At 39.1% G+C, this 26,955-nt stretch overlaps 1 protein-coding gene across 1 annotated transcript; it reads left to right on the forward strand.

Annotated features, from left to right (window-relative positions):
* The first annotated feature begins 409 nt into the window (after window positions 1–409).
* Window positions 410–24,494, forward strand: LOC148365469 (glutamine--fructose-6-phosphate aminotransferase [isomerizing] 1-like). The gene is made up of 19 exons (XM_088335797.1): window positions 410–518; window positions 2,442–2,549; window positions 3,078–3,185; window positions 3,265–3,390; window positions 4,575–4,633; window positions 4,730–4,864; window positions 4,925–4,986; window positions 5,091–5,170; window positions 5,869–5,977; window positions 6,076–6,239; window positions 7,834–7,929; window positions 8,706–8,803; window positions 8,932–9,052; window positions 9,231–9,388; window positions 14,553–14,667; window positions 16,324–16,457; window positions 16,602–16,769; window positions 18,237–18,398; window positions 21,870–24,494. The coding sequence occupies exons 1-19, from the start codon at window positions 512–514 to the stop codon at window positions 21,912–21,914; spliced, it is 2,055 nt and encodes a 684-aa protein (XP_088191923.1). The 5' UTR covers window positions 410–511; the 3' UTR covers window positions 21,915–24,494.
* The last annotated feature ends 2,461 nt before the right edge of the window (window positions 24,495–26,955 follow it).

Genomic DNA, 26,955 nt, shown 5'->3' on the forward strand with positions numbered 1-26,955 from the left:
CCCCACATGTTTACACAATGTGAAATCTTGTAGTTTTGGTAAACGAAAATCAGGACCGATCATTAAGACCTCTGTTTTGCCCAGGTTAATTCGTCAGGTATTGCTTATTTTTTTTTTTTTTTTTTTTTTTATATGCTAGTGATCAAAAGTTTGTGGTCGCTTAGAAATTTCCATTCATTGACAAAAGTAAAGTTTGTCTGTGTTTTAAAAAAAAAAAAAAAAAAAGGTATTGCTTAAATATACTAACTGAAGAGCACAACGCATGTTTACTAGATTAAATAAAGGCCTGTTTAAACGAAGACGTACTACCAGAACACGGATCAGCATCCGTGTGCCACGTCAGGAGAAGTTACGTTGGCTTAAAAGACTCATTGAAACGCCACTCTGGCCAATCACAAAAGATACGGAAGTTGCTCCCTGCTTCTGATTGGTCCACCAAATCTGGAAGGCGGTATGTATTTGACAGGCGTTCTTAGCCCCCTGAGTGACAAACGGGCACTGAACCGAAGACATGTGTGGTGAGTACCTGATTAAATCGTGTATTCAACCAATTTTTAGATTATCAGATGATACCTAACACCCCCAATGAGACATATAAAAACAGTTTGAATATAAATAACCTTATTCTTCTCTGATTTCGTTCGAGGTAGCTACGGGTGGCTATCAAATTAGCGAAATGAATGAGAAACGAATGATGCTAATGACATGCTGAAAAATTACATTTATTTTATATCTTCCACGTACTATTTATTTCACTTTTTTTAATGGCGACGCTATAAAATATAACTAATAAGGGGGAAGTATCGCAACCAGTTTTGGTACAAGCTAGCTAACGCTGGGAGGCAATTTGACCCAAACATTGTACACTTCACTAAATCAATCGTACAATATTGTGTCAAATGCGTCTATTTCTACAATTATTGAAAATCCCACCGCTAATAGTGTGGAAACTGTCATTGCTTCTATGAATTCAGGAAAAGTGTGTTATCTATCCGTTCATCTTCACAGACTTGTTGACTTTTTCCTTGACACAATGATGGTTTCCGGGTGTTCCACCTGTTTCCCGTCAATGTCCCCACAATCTGACCAAAATAACCTGTAAGATTAGGTGACATACTTAGTTCAATAGGAGATTGTTTTAGTGCACAGCTAGCCCAACCTCTCCTCGCCTCCTTTTTTTCAAATGTTTGCTTTCTTTGAATTGTTCTTTGTTTGCGAAGTCTAGTTTGCAAAGCTTAGAATTTCGTCTTCATATTTGGGTCTGAATGTGAGTGTAGTGCCCCACCTCAATTAAAAAAAAAAAAAAAAAATCACTGAACGAAAGCTCTGTTTAACCAGGCAGGGTACTGCTTTTTCTCTAACAGGAGTTTTTTTGACCAAATATACACTGCCCTTACTGTCGTTGGACATGATGGTGGACTCAAATATTGGCTCAAAGAGTGTATGCTTGTTTTATTACAGTTCATTGGTAAATATGCTTGGTGATTTCTCCAGCAATCCAAATTATTAACATCATGTTTTTACCATTAATTTCTCAAAATCTATTTATGGTTGTGGATTTTATGAATGTGAATGGGTAAGTGTAAAGCGCTTTGGGAGGTCTTCAGTGACTTGAAAAGCGCTATATAAATGCAGACCATTTACCATTTTATACATGTGTCAAGAAACACATTTACATTTTTGACTCCTTCTGGGAGTGTGATACAGAGGAGGGGATCCCCAGCCCCCACGCTCAACCCAACTGATGTGTTGCAACATCTGGTTGCGAGTCATTAGGTGACCAATCCCCCTAATGCCAAGCGCCAAGGCAATGGGTACCAATGTTGTAAGTCTTAGGTTTGACCTGGCCAAGGCTCAAACCAGTAACCTCCCAGTCTCTTGACCCTAAGGCCACCGAGCTGGTTGTGGATTCTAAAAAATATATATATATTTTTTTTTTAGTGTTGCTGGTTGACTTGTTTCGTAAGATGGTCGGGCTTGTGTTACATTTTGAAACGGACTAATTATAAGTTAAGAAAAAAAAGAATTAACTAATGATATGTGAGATGAAGCGAATTATTTATCATGGTAGTTCAAAACCGAGGAGCCTATCTTTTATTTTGTGTGCATAAGCCTTAAACATATGTACTCTCAAATAAATACTGTGCTTTTCAACACTTCTTTGTTAAAAAGTCACGATGCCCAGCGTCACCCGCAAGACAGGTTTTTGTCCCTTCGTTTCATCAGAAAGAAGGGTGAGTGAAATAATGTGGTATTGTGATTGTTGTTCAAACTTTTGTTGGTGACTCTAGAAATTAATCTGACAAAATGAACAATGCGGGGAATGATTATTGAATGTACAGTTTGTGGAAATAAGGACATACTTTCCTTCAATGAGGTACCGGTACTTGTTTTAACACCGCTGATCAGTTACTTGTTAATATTGTCCTTGTTTCCACCAGGAATCTTTGCGTATCTCAATTACCATGTGCCAAGGACTCGCCGAGAAATCCTTGAAATCCTTCTCAAAGGTCTGCGGCGTCTGGAGTACCGAGGTTACGACTCTGCTGGTGAGGGATGAGAAAATGGTTATCGGCAAGTGTTGTGCGTTGTTTATCTTTGTGCCGTCAACCCTGAGGACGTGCACCTTGATTGTGTTGCGTTCATGTGGCCGTTAACAGACCCTGCACAATGGCAGCATGATTTTGTCTTTTTCTACAGTGGCTCAAAAATATGCGCAACTAAGTGTGTTATTGCTGTTTACTTTTATTTTTTGGTAAACGGAGCGTTACATGAGCCAATTCCATGACTATCCTCAGGCTCTTTTAAAATTTAACTATTTGTTGCCAAAAGCAACCTGTTGTGCTCTGAGGTTTAGTGCAAAATGTGCACCATATTTACACTATTTTGATCCAGAGGAACTTTAATTGCCAAAAACTACCTTTGAATTATTTCTGCCTATTCATCCTAGAATTTTTTTATTTTCCTTTTTAAAGTTTATACTGATATCATGGAGTGCTACATGTTGTCTTATAATTATTTTCACTACATTGCTATCAATGACGATACAAATAAATCTAATCATTGTATTATTTCAGGGGTGGGCATTGATGGCGGTAATGGCAAGGATTGGGAGGCCAATGCTAAAAGCATCCAACTGATCAAGCAGCGTGGAAAAGTGAAGGCTCTTGATGACGAGATCCACAGTAAGATTAAAGAGGTTTTGTCATACGCCAATGAATAAGACGTTGTTTGGTATAGAGTTTTGAAGCAGTTTTTCTTTAGGACAAAAAGATCTGGATCTTGAGGTGGAGTCGGATGTTCATTTCGGCATTGCTCACACCCGTTGGGCTACACATGGAGAACCGAGCCCACTCAATAGTCACCCGCACAGATCAGACAAGACCAATGGTCAGTGATTTATTTATTTTTCACCGTCTAAATCATTTAATTTAATACTACCACAAAACTCTGTGTTTTTATCATAGCAATTTTCTCTTTTTTTTATTTTGCCACTTTTGTGGGTGAAGTGCTTCCAAAGATGTTTTTATTTTTACCATAACAAAAGGTAGTTTTACTATCTTCTCAAGGGTGAGGAAAATTATTTCTAAACATTTCTTAAATCACAAATGTCAAATCTGGCCCACTAAAAAGTTTTTTACATCACCTGAGATGATCTTGATTCATATACAACAAGAATTATTGTATTTTTTACTACCGTACGTTACTTCTCCTTGAATCAAGTGTCTTTTTGTTTAATAGATTTTTGCACTTTATTGTATTTTAATCCAATTATATTTTTAATAATATATTTCAATTAAGTCAATGATAGAAAATATTACTATTCATTTTTTCTTTGAAGTAAATTTAGCCCACTTTTGCTAAAATTAAAATTGAAGGTTCCTAAAAAGTCATTTTTTGCCTGTTGAAAATTGCAGTGTTCGGACAGAGCCATTAAAAATATTGCTTTGTTAATGTGATCATACATGATTGTATTTGTTAGTTTTAGTAGGTTCAGTTAGGTTCAATAAATTCATCCTTTTAGAAGTTTCAAACATTCAGTACGGCCCTCACCTTTAGTCATTTAGCCCTCTGTCCGTTTAACACTCCTGTGTTGAATACATGAATGAGTTTGACAAGACCTCAGTTGAATCTAGAGATAGATAGATAGATACTTTATTCATCCCCGAAGGGAAATTCTCATTTCCAGCAGCATCCCTGAGCTGAGAACAATACAATAATAAAGCAAAAAGAATACAATATACAAATACCCAGTGTGACGTGCAAATGCCCACTGTAGCGTGTTATATAGAATAACTAAATAGTGCTACACAGAATACATATTGCAGAATACAGAAGATCTATTCAGATGGATTGGAAAAGAACATTTTCACAAATGGCTTTTTTTGTGTACTTAGTTTTTAAAGTTGAACTTGTGAAGGGAGGGAGATAAATTACGATCTTTCATTTAATGAGGCACCAGGCTTTATTCACGGTTGTAATCCAGACAATCTGTACTTGAATTGTTTTGGTAATAGATTGAGTCATTCGGTCACCACGTCTCTGACTTCATTAATTTTCTTCATGGTCTGCAGAGTTCATTGTCATTCACAATGGGATTATCACCAACTATAAAGATCTCAGGAAATTACTGGTGAGCACAAATGTGTTTTAATTTTATTCTTTATTGAATCGTTATTGAATTAGCAAATGATCCAGAAAGTAATTTATTCTCAAATCCCACCCCCAGATGAGCAAAGGCTACGAATTTGAGTCAGAGACTGACACGGAATCTATTGCCAAGCTGGTGAAGTATATGTACGACAACCGGGAAAGTGATGATATTAGTTTTGCCACACTGGTGGAAAATGTTACAGAGCAACTGGTAAGGATGCACACACTTGAACAAAGAATTATTGATTTTTAAGTGAACTGTCCTTCCCAGGAAGGTGCTTTTGCATTGGTCTTTAAGAGCGTACATTATCCTGCGGAGGCAGTTGTTACAAGGTAAACGTCACTATTCATACGTTCTGTCAGTGTTGATGTCCTTATTTGAGGAAGGTGTTTGCTTTCTATACCAGAATAAAAAAATCTCAATATTTGATGTGCAGGAGAGGAAGTCCTTTACTGATTGGGGTGCGAAGTGACCACAAGCTGTCAACAGACCATATTCCTGTGGTCTACCGTTCATGTAAGGTGCAATTTTATCTGCAGGGTTCGTCCAGGTGTTTGAAATCTTTGTAAATGCTTGAAATTGTTACCATTTTTTTCCCACATGTCTGCTTAAAAATGACACAGACAATGCTCATTGGCGACTTTGCTTTCCCAGTGCATTGCTTCTTACCTCGTGATTAAATCCAATTGACATTAGTTTGTATGGCATTGTCCTACGAAGCGCCATTGCCCTCTACGAGTCGTCCCTAAGAGGAAGATTGCATGCTACACCTGAACAGGGCTATGAAATGTGAATTAGTTCAAAGATTACATATCAACTAAGTATATTTGTGGGTCATGCAAATAAACTAAGGTAGTGTTTCTCAGTGGTAAATTGTAGTGGGAAGAACTTTCTGCAACTAAAATTGTAAACTACATATTATTGTCATTCTTGCCCAACACCGATATGGGGAAAGATTTGTCTCAAATTATATATTCGCCATTAACTAGATCTAAAAATCAAAGATCTTCTGGTCTTCTTCTCTAACTTATTTAAATCGCAGATATATTTGTGACTCTGCAAAATACTTGATTCAAACTGGATTTTTAATTGTATTGGAGAAATTACTTAATAAATTGCTTGAATTCAGACATGCAAAAGGTGTACAAACTCTGCATCTGGTTGTTTCACATAACACAAGTTGCCTTTAGACTTAGTTATGGTTTGTTTCCCAGCTGGCAAAGAGATGAAGAGCTGCAGTTCTATTCCCAGAGTTAACCAGGACACCTGCCTGTTCCCTGTGGATGAGAAAGCTGTTGAGTACTACTTTGCCTCTGATGCGAGGTGAGCACCCCCCTTGTCCTTGCAGCTGCCCTTTTCAATTCCCAAGTACTGTCGTGGCGCTCTCATAACTGTAATCAATATGGTGCTCGTGACTACAGTGCAGTCATAGAGCATACCAATCGGGTGATCTTCCTCGAGGATGATGACGTGGCTGCTGTGACCGAGGGACGGCTGTCTATCCACAGAATAAAACGACGTGCCGGGGATTACCCTACCTGCGCAATCCAGACCCTTCAAATGGAGCTGGAGCAAATTATGAAAGGTGAGTTGAGGGTCTCTTAACTTTTTGCTTCTGCCACTGGTACTTCTGATATGAGACTGGACTAGACCAGTGTTTGTCAGCTTGTGGGTTGGTACCCAAAGTTGGACGCGGAGCCAATTTCAATGTGTCACGGGCCTGTGGCTTGGCAAAATAATGCTAAGAACGCGAAAAAAAGTGGACGGTCAATTTACACGATCGATCTTTTTTCCTGTTTAGTCAATCACCGTGCTTGAAAGGGACAACATCTAATTTTGTTTAATTTTTCTGCCCATAGTAATAGGTTGGAAGAAAGTTAGTGATAGGGGGAATAAAAAGTGGGACCCAGTGACATCAATTAAGGCAAGGGATGGAAACGATTGGGAAATACGAAAATGTTGACATGCTACTCGAAGGTACAGTAAATGGTTTTAAAATGTAATATTTTTTAGCTTTTTACCTGTATATAATCTTTACAAACTACAAGTACATAAGTAATTATCACTTATTAGGTACATTCTTTATTAATATTTTGAATGTATTTTAGTATGTGGCTATTTTAAAGCAGTTTTAAGGGGTCACTTATATGCGAGCATATACGGTACATGAAGTTGTTTTGGTTTTGCTGGCCATTTTGTTTTTTGAAGGGGAAAAAAAGGTGAATATATTCTACTTTCTGATATGAACTGCACAATCCTTTCATTGGATACATTTTAACAAAACTATAATGCAATAAAAAGCTCATCTAATCTCAAATATTGTTAAGAGTGGACTAAGGGTGTGGTGCACATGTAGCGAGGTTAATGCAATAAAAAAAAGACAACAGGCCAGAGTTTTAAGTCCACGATTTTAATCCTGTTTAACTTTAAAGTTTTTTGTAACCTCACAAAAAGGCACTACATGAGAACAGTCAAACTCATTCGAGTGAAAGGTATATTAAATGCCAGTGGAGATTATATTTTTCTAGTCGTCACCGGCGTCTAAGAACAGTATATTCTTTATCAATTTTTTTAGCAAGCGTTACAAATATCGTTTTATCATCCATTTAAAGTATATTCAGATGTATATTTACATAAAAATATCATTATTTTTGTAACTTATGCTTTTGTCAAGACTTAAATTAATAATTTTATTTCACGTTTTATGCATCTCATTATCACTTGTTTGTTTTTACTTATGTTTCATTATTTTTGAACCAATTACAAAGTTCAACTGATTTTGTAATACTTTTTATGCACAATAGACTGGCGCTTGGCTCCTCTGGTTGTACCGCAGTCGGCCAGCAGAGAGCAGAAATTAGCCACTGTTGGCTGGAGTTGAGCATTCCAATCGTCAGCAGCTTGCTTGTTTCTGGAAGCGATCAGCTGGATAACTTCATTCGCATGACCCAAATTTCTTATTAAAGGAATGGAAAAACATTAATGCAAGCATGTGTTTTCAAAGCAAGAACTGAAACAATATACCCGTATTTTTGCTCTTCCCCGCTTTCAGGAGCTTAATGTGTGTCAACCATACCTCTTTTATTGTTTGAGAGCACTTTATTAAAATCCTTTTTTGTTGTGACCTTCTCTTGATTTGCAGTTACTTTTTCAAGATTTTTTTTATGTCTCTACCACAGGCAACTACAGCTCCTTTATGCAAAAGGAAATCTTTGAGCAGCCTGAGTCTGTAGTCAACACGATGAGAGGAAGAGTGAACTTTGATGACAATACAGGTTTGCTGACTCGCATTATATTAGTATCTTTGTGGAACTGTAATGGATCTTTGTTTTTGGTCATTAATTAAATAAAGGAATAACGTGTCTGAAGCAAACTTTCTACTACTTGCTTCGTATAATTGTATTTGGCCTGGGAAACTCAATAAACTAGCACATGCCCAACAGAAGAGCCTAATAAAAGGAAATTGCTGGAATAATGGTGTTTCTTGCATTAATGTTTATATGATACAGAAAAGCCTCTAAACTGAGATGAAGTTTTTAATGAAGATTATCAGTTGAAGTTCCAACCATGAGGGTTCTACTTTTCTGAATAAGTACCGTAGAAGGGGAAAATATCAGTAGATAAATGAGTTTGTGAGGGAGGTAAAGGGTATCCTTAAAAGGAGGAGGAACAGGTCTTTGATCACGAATAGATGGAGTGGGGGAATTACTACTTTCTAAGAACATCTTCGGGGTTTTCAAGCACCTAACTATGCACATCTTTAGTTTCTGGCAAAAACTGTTATAGTTTTGTAATACGTTTTTCTGCAAATATACAAACCCGTCAATTAAAAGTGTTTAACAAAAATCGTGTTTTTCGCGTCTGAAAAATCACAAAAACCGAATTGTCTTGAGTTGTGACTGTATGATGATTGACAATTCTTGTGAAAGCAAAACGCGTGAAGAATGATTTTTTTTTTTTATTTATTTTTTTTTTTTTAAATAGCATTCTCCAGGGATATTTTAATGATGTGGAAAATGGGGAAGAAGTATAACGAATTGTTTGTTATTAGTGACTTTGGGTGGACTGATGGACCACATCAAAGAGATCCAGAGATGCCGACGTTTGATCCTTATCGCATGTGGCACCAGCTACCATGCTGGTCTTGCAGTAAGTAGATGCTAAACTTTTTTCTTTTTTTTTTTGGGTGTAAATTCAAATTATTCAGCACATTACACAGTCACTTGCGCAGAACTTTTTTTGCCTTATAGTGATGTAATGTTTTTTTTCTCCTGCAGACTCGTCAGGTCCTAGAGGAGCTTACGGAGCTGCCTGTGATGGTGGAGCTGGCAAGCGATTTCCTGGACCGTAACACACCCGTCTTCAGAGATGACGTTTGTTTCTTCATTAGCCAGTCAGGTGGGAACTGGCCCGCTGCTTTGGTTTTATCTGTTTACCATTCTCTGTCATAGAGCAAGGATGTGAAAGTCTTAGTAATTTGTTTATCTTCCTTTTTGTTATGTTTCTTTGAGGCTTGTGCAATTACAGCCTTGTATGCGTCACACTCCACCCAACTGTCTTGCATGTCATTCTCTAGGGGAGACTGCTGACAGCTTGATGGCCTTGCGCTACTGTAAGGAAAGGGGAGCTTTGACTGTGGGCATCACCAACACAGTGGCCAGCTCCATCTCTCGTGAAACTGACTGCGGAGTGCATGTCAATGCCGGCCCTGAGATAGGTGTGGCCAGCACAAAGGTGAGTCAGAAAGAGCTTTGTATGCCGCTTTAATGATGCAAAGAGTTGCAGCTAACTGTTGCAAGTGGGCAGTTGAAGTCTTCTTTTTTTTTTAAACACAAGTCTTAATCATTCACTCATTGTTCCTTTCTGGCCCCTATAAAAAATGCATACGTTTCAATAGAATGTACATCTTACCAACAATCTCGTTCTTGACATGTTGAGCAAGCAAACTGAAATTTAGTCGAAAGAGAAGCAACTCATTCTTGCACATTTTGGTTGAGGGCAAAAGCGTTTGAAAGCTGAGGCACTGTGCTGCTTTGTTTGTTTTTACCACAACAATGTTTATACAATTTAGTCATTCCTTGTAACTTTGATTATGAGATGAGGGGGGGCATGGTTTTGCTATAAACAATTATTTACTGATTGCATTGCATCACTTAAGTTGTATTTTGTTCTACTAGTCTAGCACCTTATCAGGAAGATGGCATATTTATATGTCCCAAAAATAGTTTAAGTATTTGAGTGTATTAGTACCGCCCCGGTTGATATTATTTGAATGATGCAGTCCCAATCAATGTAACTTCGCAATCCGGAAACATTTTTACCGGATTGACACATTTTTGGACATTGTCAGTCAACAGAAAATGTGTTCAGTTGATCAAGTTCACGCCTCAAGATTGGTAGGCAGTCAAAATAGGCGCACAAAACCTTTTTTCTCTGTAAAATGTTACATGCCAAACTCTGAGGTCTCAAAAATATATTTTCTTGGTCCTGATACCTTGGTTCTCCACTACAACCACCAAATTGAAGTAAATATTTTTTTTTCCCATAATGACAAAATATGTTCTGTACCTAAACACCGGCAGTTAAGGGACCCATAAACCTAAAAAAGACATAATTATTTATTTAAATGTGTACATAATAAACATTGAACTATTTTAAAAAGTAAACAATTTACTGTAACTTTTGACTGGCGGTTCGATGGCACACTCATACACCATCATAGCATTTTGAAATACCTCTTCTTCAAATCGACAGTTGTTTTCTCTTCATTCCCTATATAACTAACATTGTTGGGATCTGTATTATCGCCCTCAAAATGCATTAAAATGCTCTAAATTGCAATAAATTCTCAACACGTGTCGTTAGACTGTATATCTGTCTAAATGATCCTACTCAACCAGGAAAGAGGAGTAAAGATGTCTGCTCATATTACTCGGCCACGCATTTGGCTTTGTTCGAGTTCTGATTTTTCATTTGAGTGACAAATTTCAGATTCAGATATACTTTGTCATTCTTGTACACGTGTATACAGAACAAAATGTCTGACCCGCACAGTTTCCTTGAATGTACAGATATAAATAAAATGTTGTATTGAGTTGGAGTATTGAAGTCCTAATAATATACTAAATAATTATAGCTATGTATAGTATTATACAGTAGTGCAAAGAGTGCAAGAGGAGCAGCTAACCAGATGTGCAAAATGGGCAGTCAGGTAAACAAGTCACTATACAATAACAATAACACTGGAGTACGATAGTGCAGAGGAGAACAGATGTGCAAAGGAGTGGCTAGGTAAAAGAGCTCTGCCAGTAGTGCAAGGACAAAAAGAAACAAAGCAGAGTGAACAGTCCATGATTGGGGTGAGAGGGGTCCCTAATGATGTTCTTGGCTCGGGAGAGAAGTCCCGATGATTTTTCTCTGCTGTCCTCATCACCCTCCTCACACTACCCCAGTCGGAGGCACGGCAGCCTCCACACCACAAAGAGATGCATCTAGTCAGGATGCTCTCTATGATGCCCCTTTAGAATGTGATGGGGGTGGGTGGGGGCAGGTGGGCTCTACTCATCCTCCGCAGGAAGTACAGGCGCTGCTGCGCCCTCTTCACCAGTGATGCAGTGTTCACGGACCAGGTGAGTTAGTCTGTGATGTGCATCCCTAGGAACGAGGTGCTGCTGACAACCTCCACAGCCTTGTTGTTGATGAGAAGTGGGGCATGGTTAGGCTGGTTTTTCCTGAAGTCGATAATGATCTCTTTAGTTTTGTCAACATTCACGACCAGGTTGACTCTGCACCAGCCCACCAACTGCTCCACCTCCTCTCTGTAGGCCAGGTCGTTGTCGTCCCTGATGAGGCCCACCACTGTTGTGTCGTCCGCAAACTTCACAATGTGGTTTGTGGCTGACCTAGGGACGCAGTCGTGTGTCATCAGGGTGAACAGCAGGGGGCTCAGGACACAGCCTTGGGGGGAGCCCGTGCTGAGGGTGATGACATCGGAGATGTTCTGACCAAGCCGCACTGACTGGGGTCTGTCAGTGAGGAAGTCCAGCAGCCAGTTCCGCAGGGGGGTGTTGAAGCCCAGGAGTCTCAGTTTGTCTACCTGGTGTTGTAGGATGATAGTGTTGAATGCTGAACTGAAGTCCAGGAACAGCATCCGCACATGGGTGTTCTTCTCCTCTAGGTGTGTCAGGCTCAGGTGAAGAGCAGAGGTGATGGCATCCCCGGTGGAGCGGTTTGTCCAGTAGGCAAACTGAAAGGGGTCGAGTGAGGAGGGCAGACTGGAGGTGATGTGCTCTTTAACCAGTCTCTCAAAGCACTTCATTATGATAGGAGTCAGTGCAACGGGCCGGTAGTCGTTCAGTGATGAGATCTGGGGATTCTTTGGTACTGGGATGATGGTGGCAATCTTGAAACATGATGGTACCGTGGCTTGGTCTAGCGAGGTGTTGAAAATGTCTGTAAGGACACAAGCCAGCTTATTGGCGCACTCCCTAAGGACCCGCCCTGGAATGTTGTCAGGGCCTGGAGCCTTCCGTGTGTTGACCCTTTTCAGGGTCTTCCTCATGTCAGTTGAGTCCAGGGGGAGTGCTCTTTCGTCCTGATGTGGAACCGCTTTCACTGCAGGGGTGCCATTTTGTGCCTCAAACTTCCCAAAGAAGTTGTTGAGATCATTCAGGAAGTCCGTGCTAGTGTCCCCCACTAGGGCGGTGGTTGGCTTGTATCTGGTGATGGCCTGAATGCCTTTCCACATATCCCTGGTGTTGGTTGTGCTGAGGAAAAAGGTCCTGGATTTTTTTGAAAGTGCGATCACTTTGCACAGCACAGTTTGTATATTGTTGCGCATTGCTAAGTTGCACATCTAAAGTGACAAAAATTATTCAGCATTTTTCAATTTACCCCTCTCAGCATTTATGTACAAGAGTCGTGTAGTATCTTTTTTCTATTCATTTTCATATTTTCCACATGATTCATTATTACTGTTTATAAGTTTTCCCACCCCTGTTCCATATGAAAATATGGCTGTGTAATGTGATACATCATCATCTGAGTGAAGAAAACACCTTCCGCCTTCTTTTGTTGATGTATGCGTACGTGCTGTTGTTGCTAGTATGGAAGCCAAACCTTGTCATCGCTAGGCCAGTAGCTTAAAACCTAATCACTAAAAAGGCCAACTTTGTGATAAATTCGACCTCATTAAGTTGTGCAGGTGGTTCAAATTATGCAGATCTTGCGCATCGACAATGGCAGACAACTGATCTATCTATGCCTATTTGTTTAATGAGAGAGAATGACGTTGGCTCAAGGAATTAAGTGGTGGGCTGCTCCAGATCCAGCAAGCACGCCTTGGAGACGCCATCATTTACTGCTTGGCTGAGTGGGCCACACACGCGGCCCAAGTAACGCTGCATAACCAGCTCTGCAAATCACTGGAGAACGTGTGTCACATCCCACTAGTCTAATTTTTCGCATTCTACAATGACCACATTAAAAGAAAAAATATTATGAATGGCATTGGTAAACACGTTGACAGTGAGTAAAAGGATTGTGGCTGCACCTCTTCTCAAACATGTGAAAATGGATCACAACCATAGAACCTATTTTGGAGAGACTATAGTCAAGTTACATTAATTTGTACAGCTCTTAATCACAAAATGTCTGAAAGGACTGCGCAGGCCACAATTACACCAGTCCCTGATCTGATACTGGTATGCTGGCAAAGACGAACTTAAAAACTTCAGCATGATAGTTTACTATATTTCATGTTTTCCATGCTGTATCTAAATTAGGGATGCCACCAATATGAGAAACTTATAAAGGATAGCCATTTAATCATGTTATTAAATCAAAACATTATGCCTGTTGAAAATGTGATTGAATTTGTGGAGTTGTACCACCCACTTGTCGTTAGTTTACTGCTACAGTCTAATTTGGTGTAAAATGGTTTGTTCACTGCAAATGTTAAGAAATAGGTCAATCTAACCAGCCATTGCTTTCATCATACCTATTAAAAACAACTTTGCCCCATCTTCCACTCAACACAGGAGTTTTACAAATATAACATAGGCCAGGTTTATGTAATAAATTGGCTTCAGGTTAACTTCATCTCCCTCAAATGGAAAGGAATGACCTTCAAACCTAAGCCAAGACGAAACATTAGTGATGACAGCCGGCGTCAGGTCGTCAAAGACTTTGTGATGCGATTTTCTGCTGTTCCCAAGTGTCAAGCATTTGCTCAATCATGAGCACAACTTTAGACCAGGCCAGCACCCTTCGCCGCCTTCCTTTCTTAATATGTTGTCCATTACCAGATGGAGATCAATTTAATTCTCAAAATGGCGGAAGTGTGATCAATCTCAGAATCTATAAAGCTTTAGTTTAGATCATATTTCTTCCTGTTGTATATTTTTGTTTATAATAAAATCACGCAACACAAAGGCATTTTTTTTAGCATGGATGTAGGGGACATACCCCTACTAATATAGAGCAATCGCTGATTAGTCTACATTAATATGTATCCATCTATTTACCCCAGTCATATCCCTCGAGAAGGGTGACTGACAGCAAGACAAACGCATACAAAAACTAAGAAAATAAAAAAGGGGAAAAGTAGCAAAAAAAACACATTTTTTGGACCATGGCCAACCCAAATGCCCAAGCACCCAAACAAGTTAAGCACTTCGGCACCCAAGAAGGTCATGCTTTCGTCCCTCCAGATGAAACGGGACACGAGAAAGCGGCCATGCCCTCCAATGCCAAGATCAAACTGAAGCTTTCGAAGCAACATAACATCCAGTTAGACATTTTTGCTAATCAGTGTAATTTTGTTTTGTGCGTCTTCTAAACAATATATATACCTGCAGTCACACTCCACATGTATTTTTTTCTTCTCAAATGTGTGCAGGCCTACACTAGCCAGTTTGTGGCCCTGGTCATGTTCGCATTGATGATGTGCGATGACAGGATTTCCATGCAGCAAAGGCGCCGAGAGATCATTCAGGGCTTGAAAGTGCTTCCAGGTTAGTAAAAGGAAAGGTATGACACATTTGGCACATTTCAACTTACCTTTTTTTAGAAAATTAATCATTGGAATCATCCAAAAGTGTTTTAGATATTTTAATAGACTAATTTTGGTACAATTCACAATGGAACTATAATTAAATCTCTCCAATGGCATATATATAATGGCAAATAAATGTTTTTTCGACATATAAAAACGGAAGGAAACCAACACTGAGACATCACATGTTCCTAAGTATTCACATCCTTTCCCACATCATTCAGAGATGCACACTTGGCGGATTGAGTCCGGAACACACTGAAGCAGATTTTCATCCAGGATGTATCTGTACATTACTGCATAAATCATTAATCAAAGTTTTTGGCCTTAAAACCGAGGGGAAACAAGGAGAAGGCGTGTGATGTGTTATTCTGTGTACACAACAAAAAAATGATAAATTGGCCCCAAAAAAAGGTTTTTATACTTTTAGATATTCTGTATTTTCAATTTGGATTTTTGGGGGTTAATAAACGCCAAATGAAAAATATTCTGTCATTCAGCAGCTGGAAGTTCAATTTTATTTTTATTGGTTATAAGATCGGGAAAAAAAAGACCTGTCCCTCGTCAGATAGTTTTTGAAAAATTTAAGGAGTGTTTTTCAAGAAATAAAACTAAAGATACAATAAAATAAGAGCTTATACTTACAACAAGAAATGTTTTTGTAAAAAGGCACAACATTTTTGTGCCGTAGAATTTTGAGGGGGTCAAATCCGGCTTTTCAGGGTTCATGAAGGTGCACTTTTCAAACTTTGGGAAGATTTTAATCTTTTAAAGGTTTGAAAGTGCTCTGATTTTGGGTGGAGTGCTTGTTACATGCTTTAAATTGTTGCCATGTTTCCTAACAGTCTGACTGGGTAGAACACTCATTAAATAAGGAGAAATAAATCAAATCTGCCTAAAAATGACGCTGACGCGCCTACTCTGGTGGCTTCGCTTTGCCATTGCCTTTCTTCTTCCTTCGTGACTAACGGCAGCTGTAATTAGTTTGTATGGCGCTGTCACGTGAAGTGGTATTTCCCTCTATGCGTCGTGCCCTAGAGGAGAGATGAGGAGACCAAGAGGCCGGTTACTGGAAAAATTGGAATATTGGCTTTGAAAGCGGATAAAAAGTGCGTAAATTTGGCCATGAAAACCGTGTACAAACCTGAGTTGTAAAATTAGATTTTAACATAAAATTTGGGCAAATGTACCGTACATGACTATTCAAAGGTTTACTGCACAAATCATATTTTTAGACCACATTGAGAATTGAACAATGATCGACAAAGCATCGTCAAAAACGACATGTTATTGCTAATCATTTTTTTCCCGTTATGCTCATCCAAAGCGTTAAGTACACAAATAAAAAAAGCAATAACCACATTAGCAGACCCTGCCTATTCTGCTCAGAACAGAAAAGCAATGCTGTAGTCTGATTCATTTGCTCCTGTAATGTCAATAAGAATCATAAAAGGAGAGAGACGCACTTGCAGAACTTTACTTTTCACCTTTGTGAACATCTATAGTCCTCCGCATCAGACTGTCTGCTGCTCATAAATTTTTATGTTTTGTACAGCATGTTTCTGATTCTTTTTTCAAATCTTGGTGTATTTCCCCCTTGGATGATTGGATGTAGACCTGATCAAGGAGGTCCTCGGTTTGGATAAAGAGATCCAGGACCTAGCCTCTGAGCTGCATGAGCGCCAGCAGAAGAGCGTGCTAGTCATGGGCAGGGGTTATCATTATGCCACCTCTTTGGAAGGAGCTCTGGTGAGGAAATGCACACAACTCTCCTGACATTAAATAAGTCCCAATATGTTGTTTTTCTGACTTGTTTCAGCTCAACCCAAAATCGTCTTCTGTGTTTTGCCCCTCTGCGTACTGTTTCATTCTTTCTGAACATTTCTTGGCCAGAAAATCAAAGAGATCACATACATGCACTCTGAGGGCATCTTGGCTGGGGAGCTCAAACATGGTCCGCTGGCTCTGGTGGACAATCTCATGCCGGTCATCATGATCATCATGAAGGACAACACTTATATCAAATGCCAGAACGCACTGCAGCAAGTTGTTGCCCGTCAGGTAAGCGTTCATGTAGAAATTACTAGCTTTAAACAAAATATGAATAAACTTGTGTCAACTATAAATGTGACATCTTTATTTTGGATTGTTATATTAAAAATGCAAACTCATTGTACCATTTACAAAATATCCATAAATTTTGGAGGGGGGGGGGGCAAGTAATGTATATTAAATTAATGATTTCATTTCACCTACTCATAAGTGATTTCTAAACCAAATTTATTTTGGATTTAGTTGGTCAATAAAAATATGCTGTTTAAAACTAAGGTTACAAATTTAACTGCGGTTCTCTGAGTCCCGTACGATAAAAGAACTGAATGTTCCCTGTGTGCATGCACAGGGACAGATAAAACTGTTTTTTTTAACCATAGTGCCATGAGACAGTCAAGCATGCCGCAGCAGATTTACCGTTTTCATGGTAATGCTTAGAATTCTCAGGAAGCGTAACATACCTGTGCCTTATAGTTATCAGCATAACTAATTTTCTTCCGTATTTAGTAGCTGGAAGTAGTGTGCTATATTAACAGTTTTCTTAATGATTTCGTGTGGGTAAATCTAAGTCTGGTCCGCTTGGGTACTCTTTGGAGGCGAATGCGGCGTCAATAGCGTTGAGTATCAAACATGTTTAATATTTTTGGTGCTCTGCAGCAAAGTGCTCAAGTGTGTGCAGCAGCACGGAAATAGATGAGCTACTCTTATCTGCAATCAAGCGCTTTAAATACAAAACACTGCAATGACGTCTAAAAACATTTATGACACCCGTCAGTGGAGAAATAAGTTTATTACTTTATTCATATATTACAGAACAGGAGCGTTGGTGTTCTGCAGCCAAAGATGTTGACGAAAGTTGTGTGTTGGGCTTAAATTAATCATTTTGCTCAAATATGACATTTGCCCTTACAATTTTGTTTTTTCAATTTAAAATACTTTTTATCATTTTGTTAATTAAATGGCCCCACTGGTAGAAAAGATTGTACACTTATGTTTAATTTTTCTAATTTTACCTAAAAAGTTAATGTTGTGTAGTAAAACTAGGAAGAAACAGGTTAAAGTAAGTTATACAATTACAACTAAATTAGGTACCAAATGTATTTTCCTGTACTACGTCCTAAAAATATTTATGTATTAACACACTGAAGAATTGTATGTGGTCAACATTATACATTAGCCTGTCTTAAAAATGTGATCGCTAAAAACGGTAGGCTGTGAATATATACATCTTTCTTTTTTAATAAAGCTTTCTAAACACTGGTTTAAAATATTTTGGGGGTTCAAGGTGTTTGAAAATGAGTGGTTTGAATTGAAAAAAAAATCTCTGACCTGTTGTTGCATCATGACATCACCACAATTGCTGACCAGAGCACATGATGTTATTAAAGGCGTGACACTGACAACTGTCTTTTCTTTCTTTTTCCCTCAGTCCAGTCAAACTGTTGAAACTTAAATCGAAAAATAATTCTTTGACAGGGCCGCCCCATCGTCATCTGCGACCGAGACGATTACGAGAGCATCAGCAACTCGTGTCGCACCATCAAAGTGCCTCACTGCGTGGACTGCCTGCAGGGCATCCTAAGCGTCATCCCCCTGCAGCTGCTCTCCTTACATCTGGCTGTCCTCCGAGGATTCGACGTAAGTGCTCTAGACTGGCCTGTAACCACATCTGTTTTTCTTCTCCTACGCCCTGCATAGACCACAACCCTAAAGGAATCTATTTGCACTGCAGGTGTTACCTCACGTGCAACTGTGCTGTATCGGTATAGGAACAGTCTTAAATTCATTAGCAATCAGGATTGTGATCACATTATTGACAGTTGACTCTCAGGACTTAAATAGTTGGGGACAACTTTTCTCTACTGGATTTAAGTAGTAACAGGGATCGTACAAGTGCTTGAAATCCTTAAATGCTTGAATTTTAATGTTATGTTTTCAAGGTTTGAAAAGTGCTTGAATTTCTGGTGAAGTGCATGTAAATTCTTGAAATTGTTGCCATTCCCAGCAGTCTGACTCGATAGGCTGTGCATTAAATGAAGACAAATAAATCAATTTTACTTAAAAATGACACCAATGCGCCTGGTCTAGTGGCTTTGCTTTGCCATTGCAGTTCTTATTCTCTCGTGACGAACAGCAGCTGGCATTGGTTTGTATGGTGTTGTTATGTGAAGCGTTATTGCCCCGGATGCATTTCCCTAAGAGGTCAGGTGAAGAGATCAAAATGCTAGTCACTGGAGAAATTGGATTTGAAATTACCTAAAAAATGCTTGAATTTGGCCATTAAAAAGTTGTGTGAACCCTGCGGTTATCATCATGACTGACACCTGGCAATGCAGTGGAAGATAATGATTCATGTGTTTTTAAACATTTTAAGATCATCTTTGAGCTTCTCATTCGGACAAAATAGTTGTGGAGCGGCAGCATCTTGCTTCTCAATCACAAAGTTTGAAAAAGGTGCTAACAGTTCGGCAACTAATTGACCATCAAAATGATAGCTAGCAGTTTTTTTAATTGACTTTAATTGAACACTAGTCCATTGAAACTAAATTCTTTGATATAAATATGCCTATTACATGAACATTAAATGAAAGAAGCAGGTATTATTCATGCACCAGCAGTAACCAAAACTTTCTATTTCAGTAAAGGTGGGCTAAATCACTTCAAAGTACTTACCGTAAATTCCGGACTATAGAGCACACCTGATTATAAGCCGCACCCACTACATTTCGGGAGGAAAGCCGATCTTGTACATACACAAGCCGCACCTGTATATTAGCCGCATGCGCCCACATTGAAAAAAACGCAATAAAAACACGAAATCATGTTTGAACAAATTTATTGACACTAATAACAGAAAACAAACAGTGCGAGGTTTGAACTACCCCTCTTGACATTCTCAACAGCAATCGAGTACATTCACAATATTATATTTCAATATACAAAAACTAAATTAACCCTTACCTGATACAGTCCAAAGAACACAGAATGAAACAGAAAATCATACCGGTACTTAACATTTAATGCAGACCTGCAGAGTCCAGGTGCCCGTTGAAAGTAATCCAAGGAAAAAAGTGTATATTTCCAAAGGTAAGGGTGGGAAAAATATATATCCACTATTGTCGGCCGCGTCCACAAACACGTCTCACCTTTACTTCACTTCCCGTCAACCCGCGTCTGCCCCGCCCCTTCTTTCTCATTTGCTCGTACAAAACATATCAGAATAAGTTTCCAAAATAAATACATTACAAAAATATACAGTTGCAAATACATATTATACATGGTTACACATATTTACAAAGAAATACGGTACACCAAGAGTTTTCAAAGCTTTAATAATAATATAACTTTCATCCCAGCCTGTGAAGGGTAGCAAAAACGCTACTAGGAACACGCTAGCAACACAGTAAACAGCTCTGTTAAAAAACATACCGTACTTGTAGTAAGCACGGCAAACCGTCCTCATCTTCCTCCTTATAACTGACGTCATCAATGTCGTCTTCCTTCAGTGTGGGAAAGAGACTTTGTCATATGGACGTGGTCCCACACTCCTGTACTAAAAACACGCGAGCATCACGCTCGCAAAGTAAGTCCTATATCGGACTGCTCGACTGCGTTAAGCTTGCTCGACTGCGTCATGTGCCTTTCTTTTTGCAATTTGCATGACGAGGATATGTCTACGCTAATTTAATTTGTGCACAAGCTAAGAAGTTGCAGTTTAAATCTTACCTTTTGTACTCTAGCGCCGCTGGCGGCTGTTAGAAAAATTACATAAATTGGCCGCATCACTGAATAAGCCGCAGGGTTGAAAGTTTGGGGAAAAAAGTAGCGGCTTATAGTCCGGATTTTACAGTATACTAATTTTCTAGCATTCAGTAAACAACAATAAAATAAAGTGCAAGGAAAGGCAACATTAAGTCATGTTTATTTGTATAGCCCTAAATCACAAAGTCTCAAACGGCTGCACAGGCCACAGTTTATTGCTAACTACCGATTAATATTACACCATCCCCTGATCTAAAACCTACATGAGGGAAAGGAAAAATTCGAAAAGCTCAACATGAAGAAACCTTGAGAAGGGACCGCACATGAGGTAATCCCCCTTCCAGGAGGACCAGGCTGCAATGGATGTTGCAAGAACAAACGATATACAGATATTGTCAACATGAAATAAAGGTCATTCATAAGCTATAGAATATAAGCTTAGATTTAAACATTTCCCATTGAGGTTGCAGATCAAATCTCAGGGGGAAGAGCATTCCACAGCACCGGGGCCCGGATGGAGAACGCTCTCGATCCTGCGGATCTCTTCTTGACTCTTGGGATCACTAGTAGACCAGCATTTTCCGAGCGAAGGCTCTGGATCGGAACATGGGGCAATTTAATCTGAAAGAGATGAGGGAGCAAATCCATGCATGATTTTGTATACTACCAACAGAACCTTAAAATCACATGGGAGCCAATGCAGGTTAGCCAAAATCTGAATAATGTGATCAAACCTTCTTGTCTTAGTTAAAAACCTCGCTGCAGCATTTTTACCAGCTGATGGCTCTTGATTTTGGACTTCGGGAGACCGGAGAGTGGTGCATTACAGTAATCGAGAAGGGAGGTTACATACGCATGTATTATAATCTTCGCATCCAACTTGAGACAGCATAGGGCAAAATTTAGCAATGTTGCGAAGATGGACAAAAGCTGTTCTAGTAATGTAACTGATTTGATAAAGCACGTCAACAAAGACGATAGAAACACATAATGACTATCAATAATATCATCATTCATTTGAAAGAAAGTGCATTTACTTATAATTACATATTTTAGACTTGAGATACGAAAGATCAGCAATCTATTTTACAAAAACAATAGAAACACAAGAGATTGATTATCAATAGAAATATTATCACTCCTAAATGAAGTGCATATTACATATTTTACTACACATTATGACATATTTCATGTTACATACTGTATTATAGACGAATGCACATAAAGCGATGTCTCACTGCCTTGGTGGCTGGTGTGCCAATTTTACAATATGCATTTGAAGTTGATCTACAAGTCCTTGTTTTGTTGCCGAGTTAAAACTAACTATTTTGAAATGTATTATTTTAGGTGGACTGTCCAAGAAACCTGGCCAAGTCTGTGACAGTGGAGTGAAAGCGGCAATATAAGGAAACGAAAATCATGTCATCGTTTCACGCCTCCTCATTTTACTCGCCAGGTTGTTTCATTCTGGTTCCTTTTGGGGGACTTTTTTCAGATGTTGTAGACTGGTGGTGGTCTGGGTTGGTGCCCATTTGTTCACCTGAAGAGATTTTGTTTTATTCATTCAGGCATTCGGAAAGATGAAGTGATTTCCAAGCCAACCTTACTGACAGATATTGTTTTGAACGTTTACTCGCTTTCTTCTTTCATGTGCTTTCTTTAGTTGCTGTTTCTGTTCTTTTTGGCAGCTGATCATCTCAGGTGTCAAATTTTAGGCTAGAGGAGACATAAATACCGCTCTGCCTGCAAGATTTCTGTGCTTCTCTCACTGGAGTCACAAGTTTGGGCATGAGTTCTGTAGCTTCATGGTCAAATTGCCTTGTTACAATATTGTGGTTTCAAATTACCGTATTTTCCGCATTATAAGGGGCACCCTAAAAAAATGGTCTTTTGGAATACGTTTTTCAAAAGGCACAGTCTTTAAATATCAGTTATCAAAATCGCAAAACATGGTTTGCAACGGTATTCGAATCCGGATTGCTGCCGTGAGGCACCTGAACCTTTCCCTCTAGACCACGGGTGGTACAGATATAATGGGAAAAGGCTTGGAGCTTATCTCTTTATCACACCATTTTTACTCTGTGCCATAAACATTGTTCATAGTGTAGTCTGATTAAACAGTTCTTCCATTTCTTCACTTGAGTGTCAATAACCTCTTGGTTTAATGTCTATAAAAGAGCTTATCTTGTATTTTGTTGAAAACCTTCCGGTTTTCTCTTTCTCTTTTGCAACGTTTTCACACAGGTGAAGAAAAAGGATAAAGAATGCACTATGCATATAACTGTTTCTGGCCATATGAGTAAAATTAGTGTGATAATAATATAACCGCTAATTCCTTTTCATATGTCATCTGTACCACTGCTGGTCTAGTGGTAGATTGTTGGTGCTCTCACTGTCACGACCCATGTTTGAATCCCGTTGCATCCAATGTATTGCACATACTTGGTATACGCAGTATGCATCTTCACTGTATTCTGCAAAATATTCTGTGCACCTGTTTATAAGGGGCATGTTGAAATTTTTGTTCATTTTGGGGTTTTTAGGTGCTCTTTACTGTTCAGAAAATACAGTACTCGTTTTTTGACTGAATTTTGCATGTGCTCAAGTTTCACTCAATAAAGTGCAATAAGGTGATACGGAGAGATAAACCCCTTAACGTTCCGACAGCCTGCCGGCGGGCCCTCAAGCTTTTGATGAACAGTCAGGTCTTCACGATGTGACCAGTCAGTGAAATACGTCCTGCCACATATCATTGGGAACCTTAAGCTCTTGGGATTCAATATATGACCATTTCAAAATATACTCATCACAGAAACATCGCATTCGGTTGTAAACAAAATATCTGACAACTATAAAGCGGGCATAACGCAAAAGTCTTGTAATATGCCTTTCGTGAAATGATTTCACGGAAACATGGTCTAGGTAAATTCTCGAAAGCCGAAATCTCACCGTGTAATATATTTACTCCAAAACACAGGATCATGAGGCCAGACCCAAAAAATATCTGCCTAAAAGTATTCATTCGTTTGACGACCATTGTTGTTATGTTTGGCTCCAAAACTCCCCTTTTTAAAATTAAGACTTGTCAGATGACTTCTCGTATAGCGCTGCTTAGCCTTTGACCTTTTGTTATACGTCACTCTTGGCCAATTGCACTTGCAGGGATTATTTCAGTTTGGGAAAAAAACTTTCAAAAGAGACTAATTCTCCATAATCTCCAAACAGTTCAAGAACAGCATTCCATTTACTTTGGGTACGTCTTGGATTGGGATTTTAGCCAAATTTTACAGGAACGATAAGGGGTTAAGTTACTGCCAGCCCACTCTTTGACCAGAGCTGCAGCAAACGTGATATTGGGACCATTTGTAATACCGGTAATTCATTTTATGATGTTTTTCATATTTTAAATCATGTTTGTATTTTTTTTTACTCTGATTTGAAATGCAATGTTACAGTCTGTAAAAGGGGACAGTCAAACCGAACATGCTTCAGTTTGGGCTGCCGGAAACCAAAAATTGTGTAAAACGATGTCCTTGTTTTGTGATTTTCTGTAGCCAAATGTACTAAATATTTTCAGAATGCTCCCACGCTGTTGCCAGTTTGTCAATGTAGGTGTATTAAATGGGTCGGTGGAAAGATGTTACAATTTGCATTTATGACGGAGCAGGGGCTGATACTTTTACTTTTTCTGTTGTGTTTTTACCATTCTTCTCGCTTCTACAATCAAGCCTTAATCTCATTTTGTGCATGCCAACGTCAAGCATTGGTTTGAATGCCGGGTATATATACTGTATGGCCCATGTTATTTAATCAGCAATACGTGTCCTCTCATCAAGTTAGTGATGTTATTGATAGTGATAGCAAATGAGCGTCGCAGCATAGTCCATGAGTTGTCTTATGCTGACAAGGGGCAAAAATACTGACTATGTGTACTTCATAGATTTATAATAATAAATTTTATGTTGTATCTAACGCTGTGTCCTTAAATTCTGTCCAGTGTAAATGTATGTCATGTTGCATTACTTTGATTGGCACTACAGCGGAGTTTGTTAGCAACTTCGTCGCCTCATTTTCAACACCATTCCGTGTCGAGTAACTAACGAGTTAACAAGCATTCATGCCAGAAAATTATATGGACAAAAATAGTAGCTCAGATGAGCAATTCGTATTTACAATAGCTTAAGTCAAGTCCAGCTAACAGAGAGCCAATGCAGGTTAGCTAAAATTGAGGTAATGTGATCAAACCTTCTTGTCTTAGTTAAATGCCTCGCTGCAGCATTTTGTACCAGCTGCAGGCTCTTGATTTTGGACTTCGGTAGACCGGAGAGCAGTGCATTACAGTAATCGAGACGGGGGGGCATAGGAGGAATTTTAGCAATGTTGCGAAGATGGAAAAAATTGTTCTTAACCTGTGTTTGAAAGGACAGATGGGGGGGTCAAATGTGACACCTAAATTTTTGCCTGAGTCACTCTGGGTGATATTACATTTGTCTATGTTCAGAACAGTTTTCGAGAAGTCACGGCATTCACACAAAAGTGAATCTGAATTCTTACTCCTTGACTTGCACCTACCTACCTTAAGTACAGTGTTACTGCAGCCAATTAGTTTTATTTAATATAAATTGTTATTAAATAACATTCTTTTCATTATTGTTTTATTAATATCATCATTACAAAAAAAAAACTAAAAAGCACCAGTAGTAGCAAACAGTCTATAGCAGACCTGGGAACGCCATTCTTTGAGGGCTTCATGTCAGGGATTCGGTATTCAAGACTATCTAAACCACATGTGTCAAACAGGCGGGCCAGATCAGGCCCGCTAAAGGATTGAATCCGGCCCGCGAGACAACGCTCAGAGAAGCGCAAGAGAAAAACAAGCTGCAGGTTGAAATATGTCAACTTGATGTTGCCAAAGCCAGGTGCCTCTCACAAATACACTGTACTACACTGTGTATTTCTTTCTCTCATTCTCACTCTCTCTCTCTCTCTCTCTCTTTTCCACCCTTTTTCTCCCACTCTGTTTCTATTTCACTCTCTACATCTCTCTTTTTCTCTTCCTTTGTTGCTCTTTCTCTCTCTGTCTTTTAAACTTATTTTGCTCTAACTTCCTTTTTTCCTTTTCTCTCTTTCCCTCCTCAAACCCTTAGCGCTTTCTTTTCTATCCTTCGGTCTTTCTATTTCTCTTTGGATTGCTTCCTTCCCCTCCCTTTCTTTTCCCCCTCTCCCACGACTTTTTATCTATTGTTTCTCACGCTCTCTCCCTCTTTTTCTTTCTTTGTCCCGCCATCTCTCCTTTTCCCTCCCTCTTTCTCTTATTTCTTTTTCTCTCTTTTTCTTTCTCTTTAATCTTAGTCCGGCCCCCGACAGAATGTTTTTTCTATCTTGTGGCACCAGAGTTAAAATGAGTTTGACACCCCTGATCTAAACCAAATAATACCTTACCAATTGCGATATGGATACAGCAAACGTAGACATTCCTGATGAGGTCCTCTGTCTGGTCAGCCCTTTCCATAGCTTGCACCCACAGACCCCTACGGTGCTTTGCAAAAGGCCCATTTCAAAACGTGTGTTCCCCAAAATTGTAATTTGTGTACCTGTTCAAATAATTGCTGGAGATGTTGTTTATGTCAATTGTGACTAAAAGCAACTCGACAAATCCTCCCTCTATTCAAACTCGTACTTATCCTGCGGTGATTACGCAGGCTGTAAAGTTGCCTTTTCTGTGTTCTGTAACAAATCTCTGGACTTGTGGTTAGACATGGACTACAGTCCAAAGTCGGTCATGTCGGTGTTAAAAGCGCAGATGGAGCCAAAAGATGACCTAATGCCCAATGTGCTCATTAATGCACTGAAACTGCCAAGACCCTAGCAAATGTTTCAGAGGGTCCATCTTTAAAAGATGAGAATTTTTCTTTGCAACGTTTTTGTTGAATTTCTGTGCACTATGAAAGGTGAACTTGTAGGTCGGCATCAAAAAAGATCTCGCTCGATGGGACGAAAAATCATGTGGGATGCAGATGTTTCCAGAAGACACAAGAAGGTCGCCGTTGAGGTCAGGGAAAGGGGTCGGATGAGGTTGAACTATTGTAGTATTCACAAGTGCCACGTTGCAGTCCGGTTCAACATTGGAGCACATTTTAATGGGGCCACGCAGAAAAACCCTGGCCCGAAACCTTCATGTTGGTCATTTTACAGATGGCTAAATTATGACCTTATCCAGAAATGAAAAAAAAACGGCATTGTTCTTTTAATTTATTTATCCCTGGTAACCTCACTAAGCAGTACTTTTGACAGTGTGCACTGCCAAATGAATACTGTATTTTCTGCCCTATAAGGTGTACCTCTAGAGAATAGCTTTGTCATATATTTTCATGCACATGAAGTTAAAACTACAGTAAGATCTACCATATTTGTTCGTGTTTAACCTCTTTAA

The sequence above is a fragment of the Urocampus carinirostris genome, chromosome 5, assembly GCF_059441175.1.
Source record: "Urocampus carinirostris isolate Australia breed hairy pipefish chromosome 5, RoL_Ucar_1.0, whole genome shotgun sequence".
NCBI classification, from domain to species: domain Eukaryota; kingdom Metazoa; phylum Chordata; class Actinopteri; order Syngnathiformes; family Syngnathidae; genus Urocampus; species Urocampus carinirostris.

What these genes read in the sequence shown, in the direction of transcription:
- LOC148365469 (XM_088335797.1), top strand. An exon ending in TCTTGATGACGAGATCCACA is followed by an intron (nt 3,186 to 3,264) that starts GTAAGATTAAAG and finishes GTTTTTCTTTAG; the next exon opens with GACAAAAAGATCTGGATCTT. An exon ending in CTGTCCTCCGAGGATTCGAC is followed by an intron (nt 18,399 to 21,869) that starts GTAAGTGCTCTA and finishes GTATTATTTTAG; the next exon opens with GTGGACTGTCCAAGAAACCT.